Source organism: Phodopus roborovskii, unplaced genomic scaffold, assembly GCF_943737965.1.
Source record: "Phodopus roborovskii unplaced genomic scaffold, PHOROB, whole genome shotgun sequence".
NCBI lineage: Eukaryota > Metazoa > Chordata > Mammalia > Rodentia > Cricetidae > Phodopus > Phodopus roborovskii.
The window spans coordinates 7,528,346-7,549,372 of record NW_026126413.1 but is presented as its reverse complement, the minus strand read 5'-3'; the positions used below and the strand labels follow the sequence as shown (position 1 = coordinate 7,549,372).

The following is a 21,027-nucleotide window of genomic DNA, read 5'->3' as shown; positions in this document are numbered from 1 at the left end:
TGGGAATAAAGGTGCACAGCACTATACCCAGCTACCTCCAAATTTCTTTAGATTTATGACAGAGCAGAAATAACAGCAAACTACATGTAAATTCAGAGACTGCTTCTTCTAAATTCCACCATTCTACACAGTATTTAGTAAAATGTCCTGTAGACAAAATAAAATACGTACTTTTAAAACTACAATGAAGTTATGAATATTGACAACAAGCTTTGTGTTTAGATCTCTGAAGCAGAGTGCCTGCCATACAGCAGACAGAAAGAAGCATGACTTTTCTCAATTTATTTAGTGAGTTGGTCTATATTTGATACATTCTATATATCAGCTATGCATAGAAAGATACAATGAAGATTTCTAATACATTCTACCCTGAGGAAGTTTACATGGCTTAGGAATAGAACCCAATAACTGTCATGTATGAATGACAGCATAATGATACTGTCAAGATAAGCATGAAAAAAAATAAAGAATATGCAGTATTTACTAAAATACTCATTTAGTACAAATAAGCCGTAAAGGAGGAATGAAAATACACAAGACAGACAAGCAAGTGTAAAGGCAGAAAACAATCAACAATTCAACTAACATGGCATAAAGTATAAGTGAATCAATTATTCCAATCAGAAGGCAGTTACTGTCAGATTTAATTCAAAGTCAAAAAGCATCTATATATGCTACCTATAGAAGGCAACCAGATTAAAAGATACAATTTGGACAGGCTGTGGTGCCACGCGCCTTTAATCCCAGCACTCAGGAGGCAGAGACAGATGGATCTCTGTGAGATCAAGGCCAGCTCAATCTACAGCTCAAGTTCCAGGTCAACCTGGGCTACACACAGAGAAACCTTGTCTCAAAAATCCAAAATTAAACTTTGAATATCAAAGTTTGGAACATAAAATTGTGAAAGCAATCATAAATTAGACTGACTATACATAAAACAAGATATACATAAAACAAGAGACATTATTAAAGATAAAAACAGACATTTATACATAATAAAATTATTATAAGCATATATATCAGTATCAGAGCTCCAAAGTGCACAAAGCAAACACTGACAAAACTGAAGAGAAATTCCAATACTCCACTTTTCAATACGAACAACAGGCATGAGCCTGCAAATAGCTCAGTGGGTAAAAGCCTACCCTAAGACCATGACCCCAATTATAACCCACACCCCATTGGAAAGAGAGAACCAGATCTGCAAGTAGTCCTCTGACTGACATACACACTCCACAGCCCGTATACCCACCCACATGCATACATATGCACAAATACAAAATAAATGAGTATAATTAAAAGAATAAAGGAGCCAGAGACTACTATGTTAGAGGCCTGCTGGATGGCAATAATCTATGCTCTCCAGCATGACCCATGATGACTTCCTAAGTAGTTTTGAGTTGTAAAAAATGAGTACAAGGGCTGGAGGAATGGCTCAGAGGTTAAGAGCACTGGCTGCTTTGCTAGAGGTCATGAATTCAATTCCCAGCAACCACATGAAGACTCGCTGCCATCTATAATGAGATCTTCAAGTTTGCAAGAACATTGTATATATAATAAAAAAGAAATCTTAAAAAAAAAAAAAAAAGTGAGCGCAGAGGCTCTGAGATACGAGCAGCAGCACAATGCCTTCAGCCACCCATTCGCACAGCCTCAGGTTACCTCTATTCCTAAGTCTTGTCTGAAAATGTACACATAAGTTGATCATGGAGAAGGAATATGGGTGAATATACACACTCTCACAAGACTACTCATCTTAATTAGAATAACTCTTAGAAACACAAAAAGAGCCCTCTTCAACTGATGAGAGATGTTATTCTGTAAATATGTTTCTCTTAGTGGTTAATGAATAAAGCCCTGTTGGCCAATAGGAAAGCAAGATAGGTGGGACAAGAAGACAAGGAGGATTTGGGGAGAGGTAGGAGAATTCAAGATGTAGAGACTTAAGAGAGGAAGAGGTATGGACCCTCTCTCTGGTAAGATAAGACCACGTGGAAATACTTAGATTGATACAAGTAGGTTAATATTTAAGACAGAGCTAGCCAATAAGAAACACTAGTAACAGGCCAACAGCTTCACATCTAATACAGCGTCTCTGTGCGCTATTTGGGGCTGACGCGGCTGTGGGACCAGGCTGGCGGGAAAACTGCTGGTAACATTCAACCATCAATTCTTTTAGGGAATAAACATTTGGAGGGCTATTTTAATATTTTAGAAAACGTGTAGAAGCTGGGCATCCTACAACATATCTGTAACCCCAGCACTTGAGAAGCCATGCTCAAACTGCTATGACGCTGAGGCCAATCTGGTAGAAACAAAGTTCCAGGTTGGCCTGAGCTGCATATGAGACCCTATCTTAATAACCCAGCAACCCTAACAGGAAGAACAAAAGGAAAAAGAACATTTGTAATAATAAACTCCCCTCTCTCTATTGTTCAATAGGTCTTTAATACTTTGTTTGAGGTTGGGGTTTGTTGAGACAGGCTCTCACACTGTAGCCCTGGGTAACATAGAACTCACTATGTACACAAGGCTGACTTCAAACTCACAGAGATCTCCTGCCTCTCTTACCCAAGTATTGGGATTAAACTTGGGCACCAATAGGCCCAGCGTTAATATTTGAGTAAGAACTTCATTAATAATTAGAGCATTATAAAATCAATAAAAATGATTCCAGTGAATCTAGCATGGTAAATCACAGTAAAATAAAACACAAGTCAGTGACACCAAAGATAATACTTACAGTGCTCTTATCTTTCAGAAGCTTCTCAATAACTTCGATCAACATCTCCTTCTGCTCTGGATCAAGACTGAAATGTTAAAAATAAATAAGTCACATGCATTTATTGCTCTTCATTCTAACATCCAATGACACTTACCACTACAAGAATGCCAGGGTTGGCCAGGCAATGTCAGCACACACTTTAATGCCAGCACTCAGGAGACAGAGGCAGGTGACTCTCTTGAGTTTGATACCAGCCTGGTCTACAGAGTAAGTTCTACACACACAGAGAAACCCTGTATCAAAAAAAAAAAAACCAAAACACAAAAAAAAAACAAAAAACAAAAAACAAACAAACAAGAAAAGGCATGCTGAGGTGTTCTAAGAGAACAGTAAGGTGTCTAGACATAGACACCTTAGTAAGATGGGGTAGGTTTTCTAGTCAGTGGGTTACCTTTCCTCTCTGAAGCTGCTCATGTTAACTAAACCAGGTGTCAATCACTGCCAGAGCCAGCTGGAGAACTGTAAGGAAGTAGCTGAAAGTACCTGATTGGAAGTTCTTTTTATTTCAAGGGGAAAATGTGAAAGACAGCAAATGTTTTTAACTATGGTTGTGTAACTGTCAAAACCAAAAAGAGCACTTCTAAATAAAACCTAATTAGCTCAGCCTGGTAATGGAAACACACATGGTGAAGCTGTTACCTGAACCGAGGGCAAACAGGGGCGGTCTATGAGACAACATCTGGCAGACCACCACACTGAGGGACAGAGAGCAGACAGTGAGCTGCTGCCTGGTGCACTTTTAAACCATTACTCCTACTTTATGGCTCTTTTCAAACATCTTATTGCATGTACCTATTTAGGGGAAAACTTCCACACAGAGCAAGATGTGCATGTGGCAATCAGAAACAACTGACTATTTGGCATAGGGTTGATTTCTACCTCAGACATATGCTATGCTATTCACAAGTCCACACGTCTGTTCATTTCATGCATTTCACTTGTTTGAATCAGCACTGACAGCACACCAGAAACAAAAGTGGTAGCTTGCAGATAGATGACAGAAAACAGCAACGCATCATGATATAGAACTTATTCTAGAGAGTAGTTTTTTTCTACAGACATCAAGATAGTATATGATATTTGCTACAAATGTCACTAATAGCATATAATTTTAAAAAAAACACTGAATGGGACCCAAGCTCAATTCCCAACACGCACACATAGTTGCTCACAGCCATCTAACTCTAGTCCCAGGGGATCCAACACCCTCTTCTGGCCTCCATGGGTACTGCATGCACATGGTACACATAAATTCAGGCAAAACACCCATACACACAAAAGTTTAAAAAAAAAAATAGGCACTATATAGCAAGACCCTAGCTTAAAAAAAAAAAAAAACTACAAAAAAGGTATATAATACAATAGCTCTGTTCAAGAATCACACTCCACAGAGTGAGCAGCAGAAACAAGGATGAAAAGGAAACAACGAGAGTTGCAATTAAAACACATGAAATTCTACTTGATACTAAAGGTTCTTCCTCCCTCCCTCCATCTCTCTCTCTCTCTGTTTCATGTATGAGAGTATGTGGTTACATGCACCTGCATATCCACATTGGGGGGGGGATGCTAATGTCTTCTTCAATGGTCCTATGCCCTACTGCTTTGAGACAAGGTGTCTAACTGCAGCAGCTGCTCACCATGTTGGCTAAGACTGGCTGGTTTGCTAGCTCCCAGGACCTACTCACCTCTGCTTTCCCCTCCCCCGCATGCTAAGTTTGCAGGCATTGGCAGACATAGCTAGCTAGCTGTGTAAACCTTGGGTACTTTGGTTTGTACTTAGGCTTCATACTCACTGAGCCATCCCCCAGCCCCTCTATTTTCTGACAACACATAAGACACATTATACAAATGAGAATTCAAACTCTGATTAAAGCTATGCAACCTAAAAGTAAACAGAGGCCCTAATAAGCTCAGAAGTAAAAGTCCTCACAGAGTCTCTATAACCAACACAAAAGCAAAGACATGCAAAGATTATTTGTAGGAGGGAAAAAAACCCACACACACAGCACTGGGTGGTGGTGGCACCCACCTTTAGTCCCAGCACTCAGGAGCCAGAGGTAGATGAATCTCTATGAGTTCAAGTACAGCCTGGTGTACAGAGCTAGTTCCAGGACAGGCTCCAAAGAAACAGAGAGAAACCCTGTCTCGAAACACCAAAAAAAAAAAAAAAAAAAAAAAACCACACAGCCAAATTCATTTACTTGTAAGGACAAGCTAGAACATACCTCTGCTTTCCAACAGCCTATGTGATACCTCAGATGCGGACTGTGGTAAAGCACCTACCTGTACAACTTCTGTATAGCATGGGCTGCATTCTTCCTGACATATGGTGACAGGTCAGCAGAAGCCTCCTTAATAGCCAGCATCATGATAGGCACAATAATCGGCACTCTAATACTCGACAGAACTCTCAAGGCACTTGCACGGATTAGCTGATTTGGGTCCTAAAACAGAGTGAAATTTTCAAATTTTCAAGTTTAGACTTTCCAATACGATGGTACAATACAGTTAGCTGATGTTACAGCCCTAACAACACAGCAGGGCCTTTGAAAACAGGCAGTGGTGTCTGTAAACAGGTAAAAAACAAAACAAAAGTAAATGTCTTTTCTGACCAGTGTTTTAAAGACAAGTGGTGGGTACAATTCTCATTCACTATTTATTACTATATGTACTAGACTTTTAATCTTTCATAGTAAAATGCATCATAAACTTAAATGTGTTCTTTAAAAATGCCCCACTGTTTTATCTCTAAATTTTCAACAAACAGTAGGTACAGCGATGAGCAGTCCACCAATGGGCAACTTTCGAGTAGAAATAAAGCAACAGAAGACATAACTTCTGTGGCAAGGTCCTACGTGGTACACAGAGATAATTTTCTAAGGGCACCAAACCTGCATTCTGGGAGGCCCTTTAACTCCTCCAAGCCACAGCTAGGCAGATTAGCAGATTATTGTCCCATCTCTTTAAAGGACACTCCTCCAACTGTGCAGACACCTTGATGCTATCTACCTGCTAGCTCTTCATTTACCTTCAAAGCTCGCTGGAAAGTGCTAATGGACAGGAGCGCCAGGTCCTGCTGTTCCTCAGCGTACCGGACGAGGTAAACATATACCAATTTCTTGATCTATTTGGAGGGGGGAAAAACAGTCATTCACTCCTACAAGGATGAAAATTCAAAACTCAATATTTTATAAACCAAAATCCATTCTCAATTTTTCTCAAGTAAGTAAGTGGATCTGGTCCCAGGTCAGCCTGTAAAGCAGATGCTATTTTGTGTGATAATGAAAATAAATGAAAAAACTTGTAAAGTAAGCATTTTTGTAATCCAATCCATAGCACAACATCTATCCTGTCAATGTATCTCTTCCTTTCACATTGAGTTTGATTAATCTGAGAAAAATAATTTGTAGAATATCAAAATATCAACTAACTGACAAAAAAGTTAAAAAATCAAAGATACATGTAAAACAGCATGGGCCCTCACCATCTGTTACAAAAGCTTATATGTCTACATCCATCAAATAGCCCCAACTCCTTTAATGTTAGCAGTCACATTCCAATGGATATTACATGACATTTTCAGCTTAATAAGGATAATATGTGAAAATAATACCAACTTAATGTAATAACAATTCCAAAAAAACTAGACTGGTCAATGTTCTGGAAAAATCTTTAAAGGCAATTTAATGTGGTCTACAGCAATTCTGTTACCCCAATAATGGTGGTGGTCACGGAGGAGGAGGGGGTATTGGTCATGGAGGAGGAGGAGAAGGAGGAGGTGTTGGTCATGGAGGAGAAGGAGGTGTTGGTCATGGAGAAGGAGGAGATCATGAAGGAGGAGAAGGAGGAGGTGTTGGTCATGGAGGAGGAGGAGGTCATGAAGGAGGAGGAGGAAGAGGAGGTGTTGGTCATGGAGGAGGAGGTGGTGATAACAAGAACCCAGGGTCTGGTGCATACTAAGCACATACTATCACCAAGTTACTCTCTCAGCCCCCAGTTCCTCTTGATATCATGTGGTTTTAGGTTCCTTCACTATGTTGTTTGTTCCCTGTAAACACACTCGTGTCTGTTTCAAAGTCGCAGCAGACAAACTAGGAAAAGAACTTTGTCCCTGGTGAAGCCTCCCCTAATATAAAACTAGGGATTAAAGCTATCCACTTCCCAAGTGCAGTGCTGGGAAGCCCACTGTATACACTTCCCAAGTGCAAGGTAAGGAAGCCCACTGTATACACTTCCCAAGTGCAGTGCTGGGAAGCCCACTGCATCCACTTTCCCAAGCATAATGCCAGGAAGCCCCGCTGCATCTGAACAGCTGTACTTTGAAGCCTTCTAGTTTCAATCTCTTAAATGAAAAGCAAAAGTGTGCATTTATCTATAGGAAAGTTCAGCACCCGAGACCTGGTTCTTCAAAGCATCTTGTTGAAGTAATTTCAGACATTAATTCTGTGATCCAACCTGCTTAACCATCTACCACCTTCACAACACCATAAACACAAATGGAAACTTGGTAAACACACTTTCTATACTTTCATATTGGTGAATGTATATTAAAAATATACGTGTGTGTGTTATATAATAATGCTACAGATGAAACTAATTACAAAAAAAAAAAAAAACTCTAAGTATTCTTCACAGCCAAATAGTTCCACAAAAATTTTAAAAATAAAATCCCACATCTCTAACCAATTTTCTTTTCCATCAAATGGAAACAATCACTGACTATAACTTGACCTTGGTCTCAAACTGTACTCGATAGCCCCTCCCCGACCAAATTTCACTTAAAACCCTCTATGACACCAAAACTTAAAGAATAAAATGCTGACTAATTGTAAACTAATATAATAAACTATACATACTGAGCAACTACTACACAAAATAAAGCAAGTCTATATTTAGCAATGAAATCTACGTAAAGGATTTTGTCGTGTTGAATGGTATAAATTATAAGATCTCACCTCTGCTTGTCTCAAACCAACAAAGAAAACAAAATCATAGCCAGTTACATATGTATGGGAGGACAGGCAGGCCCCACTCTTTGGCTCACTCAGGTTAGCCAATCACAGCAATCCTCCTGCTTCAGGCAGCCACATCTAGGACTACAGGTGTGCGCTACAGTGCCAGGCTGACCTAGAAACACTTTTTAGGTTTCTGAATTTCAAGGAAAGGAGTTTCTTCTGTAGCTCTGACAACCCACAGCCAGCAGAAAACTGGCATGAGTCTACTCAAAAGAGCAACAAAAACTCACCCGAATAACAACTTTTTCAAGTCAACAGTGTGTGGGAGCCCCCTTGTCATGACAGAGCAAACTCACTCTCACAAGTGTCCACACCTACAGATGACACCAATCAACTCGGGGTGCCGAAAGGCCACCTTAAGATGAACAACTCTGTGTTCAAAAAAAAAAAAAAATGTAGATAGAAAGCAAGGTTGTCTCTTGTTATAATGAGCAACAGATTCCCTGGTCTTGCTACCACAGCTACCATATGTGTCACGGCCCCTCAACATAACAAGGTCCTTGAACTTCTAGTTGGGCGATGACAGTGCAGGTAAAACCAACACATGCCCTTTTCAAGCACTTCAGTTACCAAACTAAAGAAACGTAACATCAGTACAAGCCTTATTAATAATATAAGTAAACAATCCATATTTTAAACTTTCAATATCATATATGTTAGCACATTTCTCCAATGTGTGCTCCGAGCTGCACGGGACACCATGTCCTATCTTTCATCTGAGGAAGCCCTTCAGCGTTTCTTTTCTCCAATACTTTTATCATCCCAGCCAGTGTGCAAATAAACTAGGGAATGGTTAGTTATAAAAGAAAAGCAATTGCTGGCTCTGCTTTTACTTTTTATTTTCCCTTATTCTTCACCTCGATCTCTCTAAAGTCCCAGTTAGAATTTGCTGAGCACTTTAACCTGCCGTTTACAATGTTGTTACTCGTTTAATGCTCGCATCCCACTATGTGCAACTGCTATCTCCGCTAAAGCAGGCAGATTGGCCAGTGGTCACAGGATGTGTCCGAGGAGGGCAGGGGCACGTTCCCAACTCCTACATGTTCTGGTCAATGAAGAGAGTCCTCCAATTTTTCTATTAAAATATTCACTAAGGAGAGGATTTATTACCCTTCCCCAGGATACCTGAAAATCTAGTAAAATTACACATGCAAGAATAAAATTTTCATATAATATCAACTTTTTTCCCTTTGAGACTAGACCTCCTTAAAGCCTAAACTAGCCAGGTAACTCATGATCCCTTGCCTTGACCACCCCAGTCCTAGAACTATAGAGGACTATATTCACATCTCTTGCCCTTTAAGGAAGGAAAAAACTTTTTTTTTTAATTTATGATGCTTTAAATCATCTAAATTTTAATAAATCAGGGCCCAAATTCATACACAATGCCCAACATACAGTTTTGCTATGGAGGAACCTGTGTCTTAACTCCAATAACAGATCTGCACTTTGGAGCCTGGCCTGGCTGCTCCTGTTCACAAGTTAACGGGAGTCACTACTCTAGGACATCTGGGAGCCTGGTTCCAGGATCCCCATAGATACTCTATGACACCCAGGATCCTCGCTCCATCAATACTCTATGACACCCAGGATCCTCGCTCCATCAATACTCTATGACACCCAGGATCCTCGCTCCATCAATACTCTATGACACCCGGGATCCTCGCTCCATCAATACTCTATGACACCCAGGATCCTCGCTCCAAGATCTCCATCAATACTCTATGACATCAGAGTGTGTCATTCTGGGATCCCTGTGATAATATATGATGATAGGGTGCCTCATCCCAGGATCCCTGTGATACTCCATGGCGTCAGGGTGCTTTGTTCCAGGATCCCCGCCTTTATTACCAGTGAACTTTCAGTGAAATTCCAATCAGACTCCATGTGATTTCTTTTGTTCAAATAAGATGCTTCGCAAACTTCAGAATTTGCATAATCCAAAAAATAAACACACATATGTAATACCATTCCATTAAATGATCTCAAGTGATTTTCTTTAACGAAAGATACAAATCAAGCCTGGTGTTGGTGGCGCATACTTTTAGTCCCAGCACTTGGGAGGCAGAGGCAGGCAGCCTGATCTACAGAGCTAGTTCCAGGACAGGCTCCAAAGAAATACAGAGAAACACTATCTCAAACAGAAAATACCAAAAAAAAAAAAAAAAAAAAAAAAAAAAAGATAAGGCTCCAAAACCAAGCAAGACCAGTTTAGATGGAAACCAAAACCACATAAAGGAGGTCAGTTTAAAAGTGAAATAAGCCAAAAGATCCAAACCATAACTAACATTTTTGATTCAAAACAATTTTTTAAATACTTGGTGTCATAGTTTCAATGCAATGATAGATTATTATTGGAAGACAGATGACCAGAACTCCAACTAAGTTCCTTAGAATACAACAATTCTAGAAAGCAACCTATACCCGCAAATATTGACTGATTAGTTGATGGCTTAATAGCAAGTTCACATCTCAGTCAGAAAGTTCTCAAATCCCCTTGGAATCAATGTGCTTAAGTTAAACTGTGTAGAACCAGGACTTGTCAGACTCCCAAGCAACAGCTCAGTAACTGCCAAATGATTCACAACATCACAGGACTGACAAAAAGCAGGGCTTTCCACATAGGTTAGTTACTACATCTAGGATCTAATGTCCCCAGCAACTGTAAGTCATTGAATAACAATGTCTAAAAGCACCATACACTATCAGGAACCATGACTACTGGGATGATTATGTAGCTTGTTTTGTTTGTTTGTAACAATCACTTGGAAAGTATTCTTTGTCCCTACTAGCTACACTTCACAGCAGTGAGTCAGGGTTTACTTCTCCATAACACCTTTGTTTATCAGGACAGCCAGCTAGCTTTAAAACTGTATTATGAACTCCAGAATGCACCTAGGATTTACAATGGGTACACTGAAAAGTCAGCACCACAGCTGGGCTAGCAGGCTTCACTATAATTACTCACTATTGGAGAAGGATTTCTGCGACTGTTATAGCAAAAAGCATAACAATATTAAATCACAGAAGGTTGCAAAACACTAAATTTGTTCCAGTTCTGTTATAAGAATCAATCAATATTGACCACAAGAGGCCTATGTACTGCCAGGCTGCAGGTGTGCGCAGAAAACCTACTTTCCCTGAGACCATTCTGTGACCAGGAATGGGAGTAGTTAGAGGTCCGTGACTACGCTACTCTCTGACCAGTTACTTTCATTCAATGTTACAACACTCCTTGCTGTAAAGCTAATCATAGCAGAGCCCCAGCAGTCTGGAGGAACACAGGCAGATCTGTTTAATTAGCTTATCGATAGCACTACATCAAACTTCATGAGCTATTGACTGAAGCTTTGATTATTTTTGTACTATAAGCACTGACTGCTTACTAGGTCACTTGTGGTATCATCTGACATCTAAGCCAAGTGACGTATATACAGCTCAACCTGTGTATCTAAGGCAGCATACATTTATAAAAATGAAATTTCTCACTCAGCAGCAAGGAAACATCAATCAATTTTCTCAGCACAGATTTCTAAGAAGCTTATATCAGTTTTTTCCATAAGATTACAAGATTGACTGTTTTTGAAAACTCATAAAGCTTTAAAGAACAAAAGTTATCAAAAGCAATCAACTCAGGGCTAAATGGATGGATAAGCGTTTGAGAGCACAGGCTGCTCTTACAGAGGACATGGGTTCTGTTTCTAGCACCCACATGGTGGCTCCCCAACCATCTGTAACTCCAGTCCCAGAGGATCCAACACCTTCTTCTGGCTTTCATGAACACTGCATACACATAGGACAAAGACATACACATAAAGTAAAAGACCAAAAATAATGTTTCTACTAAAACTTTTCTTACAGACTATCAGCCCACATACCAGAACCTGAGAGCAAAGGAGGAAAAAAGAACAGCCAGGTCTTCCTACTGACAACTACTTGCCAAGATAAACAGCTCTGCATGAGCAAAAATTAACACAAACTTTTCGGTTCCCCCAATGAGAAGTGCAGGAATGTCAAGTCTACGAGCTCCACAGACTTGCTCATTCCTACCCATATCTACATCAACACAACATACTGGATGCCTCACAAAGCATGGCCAATCCCTGATGCTAATGAGGGGTCAGACACTAAGGTCAGAAAAAAAAAGCACCAAACACAAAGGATGGCACTCGCTGCCAGGGCAATGGTCTGGGATGGCTCCCTGGCTTTGAGTGATGGCTGCCGAACATCTGCTATATGACTTTAGTAAGTCCTCCATCATATCTTCGTTGGTAAAGACAGACAGAAACCCAGAGATAGCCTCACAGAGGTGCTCACTTGTGTGAAGCACTAACAACTTCAGCCCAGACAAGCTTTCTATAGCTTAGTAATCAGCACTGCTGTGACATATTTCCATCGTCACACATTTCCCTATGAACAACTCCACATCCCATATAAAGCCTACCATGACATGGGGCCAGCCACTGTTTTTCCATCTCTGTTCAGGGACTGTTTAGAGTCCCATCATCCCCACCCCTCCACCACCCATAAATCTCTTGAGTGAGACCTGTTGCAGGGTCTGATTTCCATGGCATTCTTGGTCCCAATCATTGAGACACTCTTTCACCGCAAAACCCTTTCAGTCAGAATGCTACAACATGAAGAACCAAGAAAACAAGCTAAATGGAGACAGCCCCTTTAAGCAGGACTCTCTTGATCTTTAGTCAGGTCTGTTTAGTCAGGCCTGAGCAAGGTCTCAAACAATGACCTCCTATGACTTCATTTAAAGTACGGTTCACATGAAGTGCCCAGAATAGGCAAATCCATAGACAGAAGGCAGGGGGAGTAAGGAGTGACTGCCAGTTATCACGAGATTTTTTTAAGAGTGGGGACAGTGCCGTGGAATTGTGATAAATTCTATGAATACACTTGGGAAAAAAATTCACTCAATTCAACATGAAACTGAGCAGATTGAACCTTGCCACCCAGAAGAATCCACTCATTGACAGTGCTGAGGTTTGAGTTAGGACTCAGAGGAAAATAGCGGCGCACTGCTCAGGCCAGAGAGTGAGCCCAACAGCACCACAGCATGTGCAGGGGACAGCCGTCATTAGTACCAAGGTCTGTGCCCTCCTGAGGAACACAGGTGCTTAAAGTCACCACCGATGGCTGAGCTACTCTTAGTTCCAGTTTTACTAAATGCAGATCTCCAAGTGCCCTTGAGCCAACCACACTCTCTTACCACCAGGACAAGCAGGCACACTGGTGCGCCATCCTCTTCGGGCATGCGTTCTGAAACGGAGATCAAGCAGGAGGGACACAACCCAAACCAAGACTGGGAGACTACGCCTCCTCTTTTCTTCTAGAGAATATCACTGCCAAGGGTGCTTTATACATTTAATACTGTGCTGCTGAGCACTATGTTGACTTGAAATTAGCTACAGTAGATTTAGAAGAGAGAACCTCAACTGAGAAAATGTCCCCAACACATGAGCCTGTGAACAATCCTGTGCTGCACTTCCCTGATGGACGTGAGAGGGGCCAGCTCACTGTGGGTGGTGCCATCCCTGGGGCTAGTGGTCTTAGGTGCTTAAGAAAGCAGGCTAAGCAAGCCTTGAAGAACAAGTCAGTAAGCAGCATCCTCCATGGGCCTCCTGCTCTGACTTTCCTCGGTGATGAACTGTGATGTGGAGCTGTAAGTGGAAATAAACCCTTTCCTCCTCAAGCTACTTTAGGTTCTGGGGTGTTAACACAGCAATAGAAACTCTAAGACAAATGCCATCATAAAAAGTGAAATAACTGTATTGGGGTCATATAATACACAGAAAATATAATCAAAACCACAAAACAGGCTCTCCCTGAAATCACACCTCTCCATCTCACAGGGCCTCCTGTAAACTGTCATCATGGCCTCCTAATTCAGAAGGCCACTGTTACGTATTATGCCATCTGTCTGGCATTGCCATAGCAAACAAATACCAGTGGTGACTTGTTTTAAATTTTATATGGGGGGTGGGAGAGGGTGAATCCAAAGCTGTTGATAATTTTCTCAATTTAAGCAGAGTTTTTCTGCAGTACAGATGACAGTGTATGACTTTGACATTAGGCCACTGGATCGGTCTAGCTTCTGGGAAAGTGTCTGGCAGGGATCCATGCAGGTGCATGGAGAGTTTAGAGCCTGAGTTTAGTGCCTGTCATAATAGCGAGAAAATCTTCAGAAATCTCTGGGTTTTGTCTTAGACAGGGCAAAGGGGCCACAAATTCTCAAAGTCTGGGTAGAACTGAGTAGGTCTACCTCACTGGAGATATGCTAACCTAAAATTAAGTCACTAGGGCAAAAGTTAAGTGCCACTGTCTTTAGGAATTCATTAAAGTTCAACCTGAGTGAATGACTGTCACTACAACTTCAATTTTACTCTTCACATTTTCCACTCAAAATCCAAGGCTAAGCTCAAACCCACTTGTTGGTGTACTTTACCAATATTACAAGTACAGACATCTTACCATAATAAAAAGCCAAGAAATTTAAATATATTGACTTCCAAAGTAGCTGTAAGTGTGAAGTTGACTTACATGACAGGAGTTAAAGCAAACAGTACCTCAATGTTTTTACTGGCCACGTTCTTCACAACAGCAGGGAAGAGCTCCGATGCATTTTTCCCCTTCGCAATCATCTAAGGGTTAAAGAGGAAAATTAGGAACTTCTTAGTAATCTGAAAAGATGGATATTCTGGGAAACTCTACACATATTAAATATTGAAAGATTCTGTCACAAAGCAAGTTATGTAATAACAGTTAAACTTTTCCAGTGTCAATCACAGCCCAACTACACACACCACGAAAACACACTCTCTAGTGTTTCAACATAATACACAAATATATAGACATACAAAGGGAAAATATACAGCCAAATATGGAAGTACACTCCTGTGATCCCAGCACCTGGGAGACAGAGGTGAGAGGGTCAGAAGTTCAGGGCCAGGCTAGCCTATATGAGACTCTGCCTCAAAAAAAAAAAAAAAAAAAAAAAAAAAAAAAAGGCAGGAAGAGAAGGAAGGATGAAGGAAGGAGAAGAAAGAGGAACAGAATATACAGAGTAAATTGAGGTATGTATAGAAATAGGTTCACTGTGTGCTCTTACTTTCCAGGTTCTTACATTAATATATTATTATATTGCAGCACATGTGAAAGGGTCCAGGAGATTTTACAAACTAACTCTCTTGGCTTTCTCGGTGATTCTCCTATTCCCCAAGCTGTAACTTTTCAGGAGTCTCTTCATTCTGTCCACTGAAGATCAGTGTACCACCATCACTCCCAATGCTCCCAATTTCAGGTTTCATTCACTCTAAAGACTCCCACTTCTACAAATAAAGATCAGCCTCCCAGAGCCCCATGCCAAACTCGCAGGCCAAGTTCAGCCTCCCTGAATGCACATCAGCAGCTGCCTCTCTCATCCTAGTCTCTCTGCATTCTGCATAAAACCAAACTTGGTCTTCAAGAAACAACATTTTAAAAACAAACAAAAAGATTGCATTAAAGGTAGAATTTATTATTTATTCTTTCCAACAATTCTCTTAGACAACAGAAAGCACAGAAAGGTATGTTCTTTTCTCATGTCTACACAGTAACCAGGTCCTGCTGCTAATTCTTACATCAGGTAGTCACTCTTTGCTGCTCTGACTCTCAGCATCACTTCTCCAAGAGTCCCCTACTACTCATGATATATACCACAGAGAGCTTAATGTGGACCAGGGGTATAGCTCAGTGGCAGAAGGCTTCTCTAGCATGCACAAAGTCTAGGGTTTAATCCCAGCACCAAAATGGGGGGGGGAGAGTTCATCCCCCACCCCAAGCAAATCCTCCACATTGCACATGTCGGCCTACCTCAAAAGAAAAGATTTCAAAACTGACAATCTATAGCCCAAACGAACCACTTACTATTCAAATGTCCTCTCGCCTGCACTGAACTCTCTTCTGAAGCTCCTTGGTCTAATGCTGTTAGCCAAGTACTCACCCCTGGCCCCTCTTTGGTTCTATACTATCAAATCTCCAACCAATTCATTTGACTTTTCTACATTCTACCTTTCCAAGATATCACCTCCCTCCCTAGAGCCATCCCCGAAGATCTGACTCTCACCTCCCAAGCTAGAGCCCTCCCCGAGGATCTGACTCTCCTAATATAATCAAATAGCCAATATTCTTCAAACCTTTTCCAAGATGTTGGAAATGCTTAAGCCACGGGACACCTGCCAAGGAGAGCTGCAGACCAGATGTGGAACCAGCCCAAGGGAGAGAAGTGTGTTGCAGTCAACAAAGCTGCAAGTTTAGTCTTTGAACACCAGACATGGATATACAGGATTTGGACTTTGCCCTGCTGGTTTTCAGTCTTGCTTTGTTCCAGTATTTATTTTCCCACTATGCTCATTTTCCTTTCTTCTGGAATTGTAGGGTATAATCTATGCCACTGTATACTGGCAGTATGTGATCTGCTATTGATTTTGACTTTACAAGAGGTTATAGTTAAGAGATTGCCTGGAGCCTCAGAAGAGACTTTAGACTTTTAAACAGTGTTGAAACTGTGAAAGACTATAGGGACTTTATGGCTACATGTTTATGGGGGACAGGGAGTAGAATGTGGGATTTGACTAAGAATGCCCCCCACGAGCTCATACATTTGTACGTTCAGTCCCCACTTGATGAACTCTCTGGGAAGGATTAGGAGTTGTGTCCTAGTTGGAGAAGGCATAGCCTAGTTGAAGAGGGTGGGCCAGCCCCAGTGTCTGTGTCTGGATCAGGCTGTAAAGCTCTTAGCAGCAAGCCTGTCTGCTTCTCACCATGAAGATAATAGACTAAGCAAGTCCCCAATCAAATGCTTTCTTTTATAAGGGTTGCCTTGGTCATGGTGTCTATTCACAGCAATAGAACAGTGACTAAGACATCTTATAAGGCAAGTGCTTTATGAACTAAGCCATTCCCTGGCTACTTTTAAAAAGCTAGTATTTATATTTTATATTAACTTTCAAGCTTTGTATAATTTTGTAGTGTTTCTTCTGAAGAAGAAAAGAGGCAAAAGAGAGAGAAGGCAGATGGAGGGACAGAGGAATGGACTAATAGACAGATACACAGATGACAGACACAGACATAACCCCGACCAGGTTAAGTAAATACATTAAATTTATGACAATGCAGACTCTTCATCTCCCAGGAGTTGTTGGACAACTCAAACTGGACTCCGTGGGGTCAAGAGAAAGAAGAAGTGAGGGTGGAGGAAGAAGGGAAGGAAGGCAGGAAGGGTGGGTAGGGAAGGTGGAGGAGGAACTGGGACGAGCTGGAGAAGGATAAATTCAATCAACATATATTCTCAAAGAATAAAAACAGTGAGGTTTTAACTGAAAGAATAAAATTAGTCCTTTTTGCATACTGAATGAATTTCCAAAAACTCCAAATAATATCATTTCCCTTCATCCTGAAGAACTTCCACTAACATTTCACAGAAATAGGTTTTGCAAACTTCCCTTGCCTGACAATATGTTAGTCATTCACTCTAGAAGGGTTCTTCCCTAGATGTAAAATTCTGATTGACAACTCCTTTCTCCTACAACTTTAGGATGCTCTTCTGACTGCCATGGCTTCTGAGACAAGCCAAAGTTTATTCCAATCCACTGCTCCCCTAAAGGGATATATCATCTTCCCCAGTTATTTCCCCCAATGGTCTGACACATGGTTTACACATGGTTTTATTTTTCTTTATCCTGATTAAGTGTCTCCTGGTTTACAGGAACTTTGCTTCTATTAACTTATACCTTTTATCAGACTTGTGAAGTGTTTGCTGTTGTTTCTTCAAACATGATTTTCTGTCACAATTCCTTTCTCCTTTCAACTTTTCAATATAAATATCTTAGATATTTTTATTATTATTATTATTATTATTCAACAGAAGTTGGGCATGGTTACACATGTATTTAATCCCAGCACTTAGGAAGCAGAGTCGGTTAGAACTCTGCAAGTTCTAGGCCACACAAAGCTACATAGTAAGATCTTGTCTCAAAAAAGAGAAGTGGCCTGAGTTTTTGGGGGGTGGGAGGGAGCAACAGAACCCTGAAGTTCTATACTTTTTTCCTTTCTAAGCTCTGTTACTCAAAATGACTTACTTCTAATGATCTATCTATAATTTCTGAGTCCTTTGTCATCTCCATTTTGCTACTGAGTGAATCCAGAATATTTTAATCACATACATTTCTTCCACACAATGAAAATCAATATATTTCTGCACAGTGATTTATTGGCAAAGATATTTTTAAAAACAACTTCCTGCTTATTAGTAACAATCTAGGAACAGAGGATATAGGACATCACTTCTCCATGGCATAACTTACCATCTGATCATAACTGCATCTAATAAAACCTAATACCTAAACATGTGGCTAGATCTTGGTTCCTATATAGCCTTTTCTACCATCTTCACATACCAAAGTGAACTATATTACCTATTTTACACACACACACACACACACACACACACACGAATAACTAGATAAATATAAACATTACTTCCATTAGTACACTTAATAAAATGTATCAATTACAGAGACAAAGCGTGCTTTGTCCTGGTCCTTTCACTTGGTTCTGTGGACACTAGGTCTTCTAGCAACTGAGCCTAAGAGTGTAGGAAGTTGTAAAGAACAATCCCACACAGACTTCTGGATAAATGTAGATGCCTACATACACATGACCTAGTAAGAAACAAAGTGAGGTATATAAAAGCATCCCACAGTTCCAAAGAATAGAAAGAATAGAGCTTGCAGAAAAAGGACATTCCTTTAAAAGGATTGGATAAAAACAGGAGGAACTATGTTTAAGTTTATGTTTTAATATGATTTGAGGAAACAGTATTTTGGAAACAAAGTACGTCTGAACTAGGAAAGAATCCTACAGATAAAATTATTCATTACCAAATTTGAAAATATAATGGGAGACCATTAGCTATGACAAAAATTACAGTGCCAGCTCAAAATATTCAACAAACATATAATCAACAGTTGCACAGGAAAGAATGGCCATTATCAACTTGACAAGTGACAGAAACATAAAATACAGATAAAAAGAAACTAAACAAAATATAAGTACATCATTAGAACACAGACAAAGGAAAAAGAAAGTAATGGACATGAACTCCTCAAAAGAGACTGAAGATTTAAAAAATAATTTGTCAATATTATAACAAAGCAAATACCAACCAAATCTTATTAAATTTATTTCTCCTTAAAATACAGAATCAGACAGATAAAACACATTCTCAAAAAGAGAAGAGAAAAAAAGCAATCTGGTTGACATCAAATTTCTGCTCCCTAATCTAAAGTTAAACAAACTGAGAATACAATGTATCCATGTTTCAGAATAAAAACCATTGAAATCTAATAATCTTACTAAATAGCCTATTTTCACACAGAAAGGGCTCAGAATGCCACTTGCATCCTCTTCCCAAAGGAATGTTTTTGTCACTTGAAAACAAACCAAACATCTAAACAGAAGAAAATAGAATTTCTAAGAAAAAGAATGGAAACAGAACTAAAAAACCTAATCACTACAGGACTAAGGTGCCCGAGTGTAGCTGAGCAGGTACAAGCCCTGGCTTGCAATTGTGAAGCCTGGCTGTGAATCCCAGACCCACACAAGTCAGAAGCACATGAGTATCTGTGACCCCAGCCCTCCTCCAGGGACAGGAGAATCCCAGATGTCCAGGCCAGATATTCAGGCAGACACAGCAGAGGGACAAGAGACCTGCCTCAAACATACCAAAGGGCAAGGACCAGTGCCGAGGTTGCCCTCTGCCCTCCACACTCACACATAGAAGCATCCCACCTAATTCCCTCTCATTGCCTCAGTAACCACCTGCTTCTGCATCTGACTATCTCATATGTGTAGACTCATACTACACTGTCTCTCACGTATCAGCCCTGCAGGAACCCAACTCCAGTTTCTTGTGCTTTCCTCAGGAATGCTTTTCCTACTAATAGTCTTGGTCCTCATCAAAACCCAGCGGCCATATATCTGAATGCTTGCTTCTGGTCCTCCACAGTGCTCTACTGCTCTGTATGTCTAGCTTAGCACACCACCCTTCTCATTACTGTAGTTTTAGGGAGTTTTTAAAATTAGGAATAAATATTTCATTTCTATAATAAAAGCTATTTGAATCACTTTTATACTTTTAATTACTAATCATTTTCCACAGGCAAAAGATGAAACTCCAAATTTATTTTTACATAGACTTTGATGAAAAGGTCAACAAACATATACAGCCATCGTTATCAGGGCAGGTGTGGTAGGACACACTTGTAATCCCAGAATTTGGGAGGCAGAGGCAGGAGAACTGTTGACAGCTTAAGGCTATCCTGGCTTATACACTAAGTTCCAGGTCAGCCAGGTACATAACAAGACTCCAACTCAAAAAGGGAGGGAGGGAGGGAGGGAGGGAGGGAGGGAGGGAGGGAGGGACCAATTATACTGGTCAGTGGTGGAGCGCTTGCCTAGTACAATCAAGAGACCAGGTCCCATTCCCAGGACCACAAAAAAAACATAAAAGTAAAACAGCCAGGCATGATAGTACATGCATTTACTACCAGCAGCAGTAAGGCAGAGGCAGGCGGATTCTATGAGTTCAAGATACCCTATGCTATGTAGCAAGTTCAGGACAGTCAGAGCTACAGAGTGAGACACTGTCTCAAATAAACAAACAAACAAACAAACATGCATATTTAAATTATATTGACGATATCAATAGTATAGATTATGGGGTTAGTTATTTTTGATCGCCTTAACAGAAATATAGAAAAAAACTATTATTATGTCATATTTTTTAATTTTTTTAATATTTATTTATTTGGTTTTTTGTTTTTCGGGAATTTTTTTGTTTTGTTTTTTAAGGCTGTGTAGCCCTGGCTGCCTCTTTTTAGACCAGGCTGGCCTCAAACTCATAAGAAATCCACCTGCCTCTGCCTCCCAAGTGCTGGGATTAAAGGCATGTGCCACCACTGCCCAGCTAAAAACATTTTTAAATCTTTATTAAGTATTTAACATACTTCCCCCCACCTCTGAATCAAGAATTGCAACAGTATCCTAGGGTTTGGTAAAATAAGATGATGTAATGGAATGTTATAGCTACAGTCTGAAGACATAAGGGCGGTCTCTGCTTTGCATGGTAGTACAAGCCTGTGATCTGCAGGAATCTGAGCAGAATCCATGAAAAGC

General features: G+C 40.4%; 1 protein-coding gene across 1 annotated transcript in view; it reads right to left on the bottom strand.

The window, feature by feature from the left end:
• Positions 1 to 21,027, bottom strand: part of Ap3b1 (adaptor related protein complex 3 subunit beta 1) — a 198,252-nt gene that overhangs the window by 148,964 nt on the left and 28,261 nt on the right. The window contains exons 3-6 of the mRNA XM_051182988.1: positions 14,379 to 14,453; positions 5,814 to 5,909; positions 5,069 to 5,229; positions 2,744 to 2,810 (exon numbers count right to left, since the gene is read on the bottom strand). Of these exons, the coding sequence (XP_051038945.1) occupies positions 2,744 to 2,810; positions 5,069 to 5,229; positions 5,814 to 5,909; positions 14,379 to 14,453 (399 nt within the window). The remainder of the gene's footprint in view (positions 1 to 2,743; positions 2,811 to 5,068; positions 5,230 to 5,813; positions 5,910 to 14,378; positions 14,454 to 21,027) is intronic.